Genomic DNA, 10,427 nt, shown 5'->3' with positions numbered 1-10,427 from the left:
TCCAAAGACTTTTAGCTCGTAAACTTTAATTGGTATCAATTTATTATAGTCATAAACTTTAATTGGTAACAATTTATTATAAAGACTAAATCGTAAGAAAAGTTGACATTTAATTCTCATGAGGCTTTGACTAAACTAATAACAATTTCAAAATATATGCTGAATTCCTGCTTTTACTTCTATCCCAAAGTAGTGTGACAAAACACAAACAGTATCTATCGACATCATTAATTCTCATCTTGACTATTTTACAATACAAAACAAACCAAAAGTAAATGGCTTTAACGAGAAAAACTGATTAAAAAAGCAGAAAAATTTAAACTCTTTAAACAAAAGCCACAATGGGAATTTGACGACATTGTTCATTACTTCCCTAAGAAAGTGAAGACGCTCCAAGAAAGAGAACAAGATCACTTCACCAGAAGGCCAAAATCTTATTGAAAAATTGAAGTGTTTTTCTTCCTACGGTTTGCCACCGCATTCTCAAACTCATTTGGCACTGGCCAATTGTGAGCGAAGGAGCTTAGCAGCAGCAACCATGTTGAGGAGGGCAGGCTTGACTTCAGTGTACTTTCGGGTTTTAAGACCGCAGTCAGGGTTCACCCAGAGGATGTTGCTTTCGAGAACAGCGAGCATCTTGTTGATCCTGTCGGCAATTTCCTCAGTCGAGGGAATACGGGGAGAATGGATGTCATAGACTCCTGGTCCAATTCCAGCACCGTATTTTACTCCCTCACGGAAGACAGACAGGAGCTTCTCATCTGATCTGGAATTCTCAATGGTGATCACATCAGCATCCATGTCGATTATAGAATGGATGATGTCATTGAAGTTCGAGTAGCACATGTGGGTGTGGATCTGCAGTCATCAAAATCATAAAGTTCACTATGCCATTGACAAGACGGTTATACAACTCAATGCAAAAGACACGAAACAATGCAAACAACTCGATTTTTATGAGAGAGATCATCGACTTTTAAGCAAAAGGGAGGAGAGTAGAAAAGGACCTGGGTGGTATCTTGAACACCGCAGTTGGTGATTCGGAAAGAATGAACAGCCCAATTCAAGTAGAAATTTTCCTCGGACTTTCGGAGAGGCAAACCTTCTCTCAGTGCTGCTTCATCAATCTGGATGACAGTAATACCAGCTTTCTCAAGATCCTCAACCTCGTCCTTAATTGCCAAGGCAATTTGGTAGCATGTCTCGAACCTATGAAAAACAAGGGTCATATTGAATTAATACCGTGAACTGCCCTCAATAAAACAGAGGATCAAAGAAACAGCAACTGAGATTCGTTAAATTCGCATACCTTGGTTGGTCATTCCGAACAAAAGACCAGTTCAAAATTGTAACTGGACCAGTAAGCATTCCCTTCATAGGCCGCTTTGTCATGCTCTGAGCCATTGTCGACCAAAAGACGGTCATGGGTTTTGGACGACTGACATCACCATAGATGATAGGCGGCTTAACACAGCGGGACCCATAGGATTGGACCCAACCATTGACAGTGAAGGCAAAGCCAGACAGTTGCTCTCCAAAGTACTCAACCATATCATTTCTCTGAGACGTTGACAAACATTCAGATGCTACAATTCAAACTTAGACAATGTATGGTTAGTTAAATGTACTTAACATTCTTTGAAGACAAATGCTTACCTCGGGCTCTCCATGCACCAAAACATCGATGTCGAGCTCTTCCTGGAGCTGAACAACTTTATTGATTTCCTCCTTGATGGAGCTGACATAGTCTTCCTCAGAGATTCTAAAGGAACAGGATGCAAGTGTATTAAAAAATTAACAACAATGTACTTTTTTGAGGACGGACAATTATATCTGAAGACAAAGAGGCATACTTTTTTGCTTTGAATTCGCGTCGCACTCTTCTAAGATCCATAGTTTGAGGGAAGGATCCAATTGTTGTTGTAGGCAGCATTGGAAGGTTCAACTTCTTCTGCTGAGCATCCAGCCTGGCACTTACATTTGTTGCCCGGCGGTGGTCAGAGCCCTTCAGAGCAGCAGCCTAAGTAAAGTCGAAATAGAAGGTTAAGCGCACTATGTGCAAAATATAGAGAGATCCTATAAAATGATATTAGTACTTCAAATAATTTCTTACAGCTTTTTGGACGGCCTCATTTGTCACTCTTGGGGATGATTTCCTTGAAGCTTGAGCCGCAGCATTGGAAGAAAAATATGCCTGGAATAGAAGAAGTGACAGTTATAAGCTCATTTTTTCCTTCGCCTAAAAGGAAAAAAGTTATAAGCTCAAATTTTAGTATCTTCAATTCCGCAACTATAGATTTCCATTTCATGTCAAATAAGTCGAGCTTCGTTTATTTAATTTTATATACACATACACATATATGTCTCGTTTGTACCTTGAGTCTACGCAGACTATGCACTAAGGCTACATTGTTTGATTTAAGGTACAACACCCTGCCCCTAAATTCCTATTGCAAGGTCAAAAATAAGGTTGCATCGTGTACCTCATCTTTATGTCCAGAGAGTGCCTTAGCTAAGGCATTAACTTCAACAACTTTCTGAGCGGCAAAAGCAAGCCACGACTTAATTTCATCATCTAGTTTTGTTTCGTTGACCAGATCAACAGCAGTGTGAAGAAGAGAGCACGAAGTGGAGACGACAATCTTTTCTGTAAAGGACAGAAGAACAGCATACATTACCACTGTTTATAGTCTAAAAATGTATCCACGCTAATATAAAATGTGCTAGCACGATAAGAAACAAGCACCTTTCCCAACAACGTTTCCCAATGCCTCCAAGGTAGTTATGGAAGCTTGAAGGTTATTTGACCATATGTTTCTTCCATCAACCACTCCGGCAAAGAGATATTTGCCCGAAGGAAATCCACCTTTGATCAGATCAAGTGTCTGTGTTCCACGAACTAGATCGAATCCATAACCAGAGACACCCTTCAAAGAGGTGAGAGTTTTGTATGCCTCAGCAGGAACATCAGCAAAGTATGTCTCGATCAGAACATTTAAACCAGATAAGGTGGATTCCAGCTCTGAGTAGGCATGAGCAAATGCTTGTAATTGGTGCGCGTCAAGATCTTTGACAAGTGTAGGCTCATCAAATTGAATCCAGGTGGCACCAGCAGCCTTCAGCTCTGAAACAACTTCTCTGCACAAATAAGAGTTGATAAGAAGATAGTGGAACAGAAATGAAATGGTGAATACGTAAACTAGATGAACTTCGGAAAGAGGAAAAGAAATACTGACTTATAAACAGGAAGAATCTTGTCGATTAGGGAGAGAAGTGAAAAGGATTTCTCAACTCCCTTGGCTGGTTTCGAAAGCAGCAAGAAGGATACAGGGCCTACAAGAACTGGGACAGTCTCAACTCCAAGCTGCACAGAAAAGTGGGAGTGTAAAGGAAAAAAGGTAATAAAAATGCTTAACATGCTCATATTTGAAATTTCATGACGGAACTTCAAATATCATAAAATTCTCATAGAATATAGTTTACTATCCAGTGGTTTATTCAAATATTCTTCACTTGAAACAATTCTTAAATTGAAAGACATGTCATTCCGAATAAGGCATCTTGCTTGTTATTACGAATGGCTAAAAAATAAGGTTCTATCGCATGATAAAAGCAAGATGCCTTTTTAGATATAAGAAATATAATATCATATAAGATGGAGTAAAAAGAAGTTAAATGCATCAGTAGGATAGGTCAAATTATCAAAAAAAATTGAAATAATAAATTAAAACACTGAATCGGAAGAACTAACAGACGACAAAGAAAGCAAAAAATTAATCAAACTGGAAATGGAAAGGATGTTTGTTGAAAAGTTCAAGGATAGATGAAATACTTCAAGTCAACTTGTACTACTGTTCGTAGGGCAAGAAAATTCTTAAACTTTTTCTTGGTGGACATTAAAAAGAAATTACAAGTGCAAACCAGTTAAGTACATCCTTCCTTGAACTAATCTTATTCACATGAAACTTGAATCTACCACCATTAGCCAAACTAATAAGTTCATTTTTAAGTGTTCTTTTCTTCATAATTTCTTTTCATAAGAAAACTTACAGCTTTAGCTTCCTTGAACTCGTTTACTGCTTTGTGAGATGCATAAGTAAATTTATCTTCTGGACTCAGCTCGGGGACAATGTAATGGCTGTAACAGAACACACAAATCGTTAACATTCCTCAATCATTGACTAATAGAAGTTTTACAAACAGTACTATCATAAAAATGTAGGGAAATGCATAGAGTTTTTCACTTACTAATTGGTATCAAACCACTTCGTCATTTCCATGGCAGGAACTGAAGCGTTCCCTCTAGCCATGGAGAAGTAGATGTCAAATCCAATCTCACCACCGTTCCATCCATATCTTGAAGGAACAGCACCAAGCATAGTTGCAGTGTCAAGCACTTGATCATAATACGAAAAAGTGTTGCTTGGAATAAACTTGATTCCAGCGTCAGCCATCTGCTTCCAAATAGATGACCTGAGATCAGCAGCCACTTTCTGCAAGTCATCAGCACTGCTCTTCCCATCCCAGAAAGACTCCAAGGCAAATTTAAGTTCTCTCTTCGGACCAATGCGAGGATAACCAACAATGTGGGATGCCATTGCTCTTTTACATATTGACAAGAAAATAATATAAAAATGAAATGTCAGTAGAGCTCAATGAACATTTTCATTAACAATTTCCCATATTCCTCCAATATAAGATAAATTTGCTTTTGTTAACGGAGGTATTGAAGACCCATTCCTTGTTCACAGTCCACCTCACTAATTTCTAGGAGGCTTTTTCCAACCAAGCCAACTTCAGGAGACAATAAAAATTTTAAGTTTCTATACTAGCTTGTGGGCACCTCGAGGACTCTCATGAGACAACCATCTCATGCTATATACTAAGCTCTCATGGTAACTCACAAGATATTAAATCTTAAATAGGTAGCAACATAATTAGAACTCATTCCCTCTAAAACCTTTACTATTTACCAACCTTTAAAATGACCACTGTGACAACTCATGGTGATTATGATTTTAAGTTACTATGTTGTGAACAGAATCACTTTACTTGTTTGCCGTAAGTAATGGTATAAACTGTTAAACGAACACAATTCTTCATTTTATGCATACATGAAAGAAAACTATTAGCAAAATAGACACACCATTAAATATTAATACGAACTAAATTTTCTGAAAAAACATTAACGGCTTCATTTCATTTCAAAAAATGGCACACGTAATTCACAGAATCAGCAATCAACATTTAGAATTTTAATATGAAGAACCAATCATAAATGTCTAAATGCAAAACCTCATTAGTTCGAATCTTATGGACTTTGTATCAGTATAAAAATGCCACAACAGAACAATCAAAACGGCATTAAAGCAAAAAAAGAAGGGAAGAGAAACGTCAGCCGCCTAACCATGTGTAGCCAAATCAAAGAACAACAGAGAAAGAAAAGGAAAAAGAAACTAAAGAGCTACTCGAACTCAAAGCCTCTAAGGAAGAACATAAAGAAAACGAAACAAAAAGTCAGAGCCCTTCATGTTCATCTATTACCAATCAGCTAAGACCATTTCACAAAAACCCCTCAATTCCATTAGACGATATAAAGCTAAATTCCAAACAATCAACCACAAAAATAGCTTAGATAATCCATACCCAGATCACAAAACGATACAAAAAACAGCCCCAGAAGACTCCACAACACAGAAATGCATCAGAGAGTGAAAGAAATACCTGACAACAGTGGAAGTAGTGCGAATTGATAAGCGAAGGGAAGGAAGATGATGAATAGAGGAGAAAAGGAGATACGAAAATGGGGCAATCGCTCCTCTTCTCAGTGCAAAAATAGAGGATGAAGAAGAAGACGACGACGACGATGATATTGCAAAGGGCTCGAGTGATTTCAGTGGAAGTTGGGTCATTTATACTCGGATTTTTCTCATTCTCTCACATCTCCACCAAAAACGAACCCACCATTTTTTTGATATGAGATCCTCATTTTTATCTCTCTCTCTCACATCAACCACCAAACCCACCCGCTAGATCCAAAATCAAGGCCGGGTTTTTACGGTCGTTTGTGCCAAATTATCCATATGTTCTTCCTTCTTTCTTTTACAGCCATTAGTTCTATTTTTATTTTAGTAATAATAAATAGTTTACCTAAAAAATTGATATTATTAAGAAATTTTTGTAGCAAAATTTACAAAATGAATAATAATTTAAACACTTAAATATTAGTTAACAATTAATTAGTATTAATTTATTTATAAAAATAAACATTAATACCCATATTGTTTAATAAAAACTTCATAAAGAGTACAAATCATGGTTGGAGTAATAAAATTTAATAACCCAAATGACTATAAATGAAGTTGTATGAAATCATAATAACTAAATTCTAAATTTTAAAATTACATGTACTAACTTCCAACTTAATTCAAAACCAAAGGATGAAGATTTAAAATTTAACCTAATTTATAATACATTACATAATATAAAAATACATTTAGTCTATAACATATCTATTATATTTTTAAATGCTTTTTTATTTTTATTCATTATAAGTCTATGTTTTAAAATTTAAAATTCAAATTATGGATGTAATAAAAACACAAAAAAAAAAAAGATTCAAACTTTAGATCACAAAATTCAAAAACAATTGTTAGAAATAGAATTTGGATTGTCCGTCTAACACATATTATGTGAACTTAGTAAACCTTAAAACACAAAAGAATCTAAATTGTCAATCAAATGGACTTTTTGCACTCTAGTTTGTAACTATTCAAGTCTCGTTCTATACTTTTTTAGAAAAAAATTAAGCCATAGATGCCTCTTCTAGTTTTAAATTTCTTAGTGGGGATTTATATTAATTAGAGAAAGAAAAGTTTTTTTTTTAAAGAATAGTCATTTTTTAGTTAAGCTCTTTTGATTAGAAAAACTATTTAAAATAAGCTTTGGGAATGATCCAAAAGTTATTTGTGGTGGTTGTCAAACATTTTTTTATCTTTTTTCTTTTTCTAAAACTGAGTTGTTTTAAAAATTAAACATTTAATAAGTTAAACAAAATAAACTCTATGTTAGGAGTTTTCAAAAATCAAACCAAAATTTAAAAATAAAAAAGAAATAGTTAATAAAAAATTTGTTTATGTTTTTGTAATTTGACTAATAATTCAACTAATTTATATTTAAGAAAAATAAAATATAAACAATCTCTCCATCTATTATTTTCAAGGCTTGTTGTCTATCTTTTAGGAGGTTTTCAAAATAAAAGTCAAGTTTCGAAAAAGAGAAATTGTTATTAAAATTATTTACAAAATATAACAAAAAAAAATGGATTATAGAGAATTATTTTCTATATTTTGTAAAATAGTTACAATTTTTTGCTATACTTGAAAATGTCTAACTTAGAAGATCAATTTTAAAAATTAAAAAAAAAAAAGAAAAAACAAACGAAGTTTAAATAGCAAATTTTGTTGATATGAACGGTAAATTGTATTTTATAATTTTGATGTAATTTTAATATTTTTCCTATTTTTGTCATTTTCATGACAAATAAGCTGATAAGCTGGATTAATTTAGTCCTTTTATGATTGAATTAGGGTTTTTATTGGAAAGACTATTTAAGTTTTGTTATTAGGTTGTAGAAACAATTTTTTGACATATTGAAATTGGAATGAGATAGGATGGAGATTCATCACCAACATTTTCGATTTTGATATAAAATTGCATGCTTGAGTATCCGGTGTTTAAACTTTGAGTCTTATCTCTTAGTCATTCAATCAAAAGGTAATGCATTCTAGTTGTTCCTTTTAAATTGTTGTCAAATATAATTGACTTGAAAGTTTTAAAATTCGTTATTAAATATTCACGAATTGGGTTCATAATTTTCAAATCCTATAGTTTTCATATGTTTACTCTCTCATAATTTTTTTTGCTTTGAAAATTCGTTAAAAGCGCAACTCATTTCTATGTTGAATGAACCGTAAAACATATATATGAATGTTAATAAGATTTGAAGTAAAAATGGCATGTATTTTCTCTTCTTTTGTTAGCTTTTTGTGAGTTTTGATAAAGTCATTTTGTCAATCATCAAAGTTATTTGTACAAAAGCTTGATAGATCAGCGAGTTTATGGAGAGAGAGTTAAAATTAGCATCTGAATTAGCTGCATTATGAAAATAAAAACATTTTATCGTAAAAACTACGGTCGAAATAGGCAATTTGACAAGTATGAGGTAAGTTACATGGCCAATAAGAATGTTGGATGACTAATAAGTTAACATGTGCCTATCGCCACTAGACACACTAATGGACAATAGGTTCTATATATTAAATTAATATTTATAATACATTTGAATTTTTTTGGTTAAAATGTACTATCTTTGACCCTCCTTTACGAATTATCTAGTTTTAGTTCTTGTAGTTTCACATATCTAATTTTATTATATGACTTCTAATTTATTGTTATTTTTTAAAAAATCTTTATTATCATTATCTATTAGCATTTTTGCTGCAAATATAAGAATATACATGGTATTTCTCTTTCATGAAAATCATTATTACTATTATTATTATTCGATCAATTCAAATTAAAAGAATAAATTTAAGAGACCGAAGTTAAGATGGATTGAAAGAACAAACATAAAACTAAACATTTAAAAAGTATTAGAACTAAAATAGAATAAGCTCTTAAATACAATAACTCAAATTGGTATTGTAACTCAAATAACGAATAATATTTAGTCTTACGACATTAGTATAACTTGATTGTACCTAAGTATTTTTGGATAATATTTGTCCATTGTTTGTTTATTAATTTTTTAAGAAAAAGAGGGTGAAAGAAAAAAAGAAACTCTAATATGTCATTGGTAGGAAAAGCCAAAAAGTTGGTGGAGGAAGTAGAAGTTGGCCACCAAGATATTGCTAACATTTCATTCTCTCATGTTTTAACTTTTAAGCCTTAGAAGTCATTCCTTTTAGCCCATTCACCAAACTCTTTTTTTTACCTATAACTTTTTTTTAGAGACCACTAGATAAATGACAAAATTAATAGTTTGATTTAGATAATTGTTAAAATGATAAAATTGGATAAACAATAATAACAAAATGTAAAATCGTTAAAAATACCCTCTTTTAAATTAATACGTTCAATGCTTAATGGATCAATTTGAGAGTTTCCAAGCAATTCAAAAAGCAGCTTGTAACTAAACCAAATAGCATAGTGATTGATGCACGACAAAACATCAAATACACTATATTTAAACATTCCAAAAACAAAAATTAAAAATCACCCAATATCGTTATGTTTTTGGCTGCCTATAGAATACGTGTATGCGTAGGAAGTCGAGACCATGCAATGGAGACCATTAGAAACTTATGGATGTCCACAACCACCGGTGGATGGAGAAACTTTGTTGACAATTGGTTTTATAATTCAATAAGAATAATATGAAAAAGAAAATATAAAAATCGAGGCTTAAATCTAGAAGGGTCTAGAAGATTAATTTACCACTAGACGAGTTCGTGATATTGATCAATTTACCACTATATATAATATACCCCTAGGCCTATACTAAATTGTCGGTGTCCACAACAATGGACTTCTTCCAAAGTGAAGAACAACAAAGTTGATTATATCGGTGAAGTAGCATTGTTTATGATAAATGAGTATTTTAAGTAATTACAACTTCAAGGCAATTTGATTCTTGAAAATATGATTGCATTTAACAACAAACTAGTAGTAGGAAGTTTCATCATCTTCATTTCATTGACTAGTTGCCCATACGATCGTAAAAGTCAACTTTAAATTAAACAATATCAATTTTAAAACATCATTATTAAAAACAATGTTTAAAGTAGAAACAAAAGTGGAAAATATGTATGTGTCTATCACATATTTGAAACATTTAATTGTCATTAATATGTTTTTTACAATAAGTTCTTTTACGTGTTTCTCTAGGAAAAGTTAAAAACGATGAAGAAAACAATCAAATTAAACATAATAAGATGATAATGAATAAAATGTGATTTGAAAAAATAAATTTTGAATGAAACATATAGTTTGTTAGATATAATATGTATAAAATAATAAGTAAATTGTAATATTTAAAAGAAAAACTTTCGTAAATATAACAAATTTACGGGCCATGTAACAAAACCTAGCCATTTTTTAAATATTTGATGTTTGTTCTCCCACCTTGGCTTGCTTCTATCGTGGATAAGAAAGCCATTGCTAAAAGAAAAATAAAAACAAAGAAATTTGTAAGGTGAGTCATGTTGTGAAGAAATTTGAGAAGGAAATAATTAAAGCTTATGTCTATGTATTGTGTCATTGGGGTTTACATATGGGAGTATTTGGTTTAGATTCTATATATATTTACCAAACAAAAGAGAGGAAGAATAGTAATTTTGCAAAGATTGAAAGAAAAAAATGGACAT

General features: G+C 32.5%; 1 protein-coding gene across 1 annotated transcript; it reads right to left on the bottom strand.

Annotated features, from left to right (window-relative positions):
- Positions 1 to 155: 155 nt before the first annotated feature.
- Positions 156 to 6,097, bottom strand: LOC103492431 (5-methyltetrahydropteroyltriglutamate--homocysteine methyltransferase). Its single transcript, XM_008452802.3, has 12 exons — positions 5,725 to 6,097; positions 4,249 to 4,602; positions 4,051 to 4,138; positions 3,237 to 3,364; positions 2,747 to 3,138; positions 2,484 to 2,647; positions 2,114 to 2,194; positions 1,854 to 2,020; positions 1,657 to 1,762; positions 1,310 to 1,560; positions 1,008 to 1,209; positions 156 to 858 (listed from the first exon to the last, which is right to left on the bottom strand). Exons 1-12 carry the CDS (start codon positions 5,910 to 5,912, stop codon positions 490 to 492), a joined length of 2,490 nt encoding a protein of 829 aa, XP_008451024.1. The 5' UTR covers positions 5,913 to 6,097; the 3' UTR covers positions 156 to 489.
- Between the last annotated feature and the right edge of the window lie 4,330 nt (positions 6,098 to 10,427).

The sequence above is a fragment of the Cucumis melo genome, chromosome 2, assembly GCF_025177605.1.
Source record: "Cucumis melo cultivar AY chromosome 2, USDA_Cmelo_AY_1.0, whole genome shotgun sequence".
Classification (NCBI taxonomy): Eukaryota; Viridiplantae; Streptophyta; class Magnoliopsida; order Cucurbitales; family Cucurbitaceae; genus Cucumis; species Cucumis melo.
The sequence above is the reverse complement of the archived record's forward strand: the minus strand, read 5'-3'. Positions and strand labels throughout refer to the sequence as shown.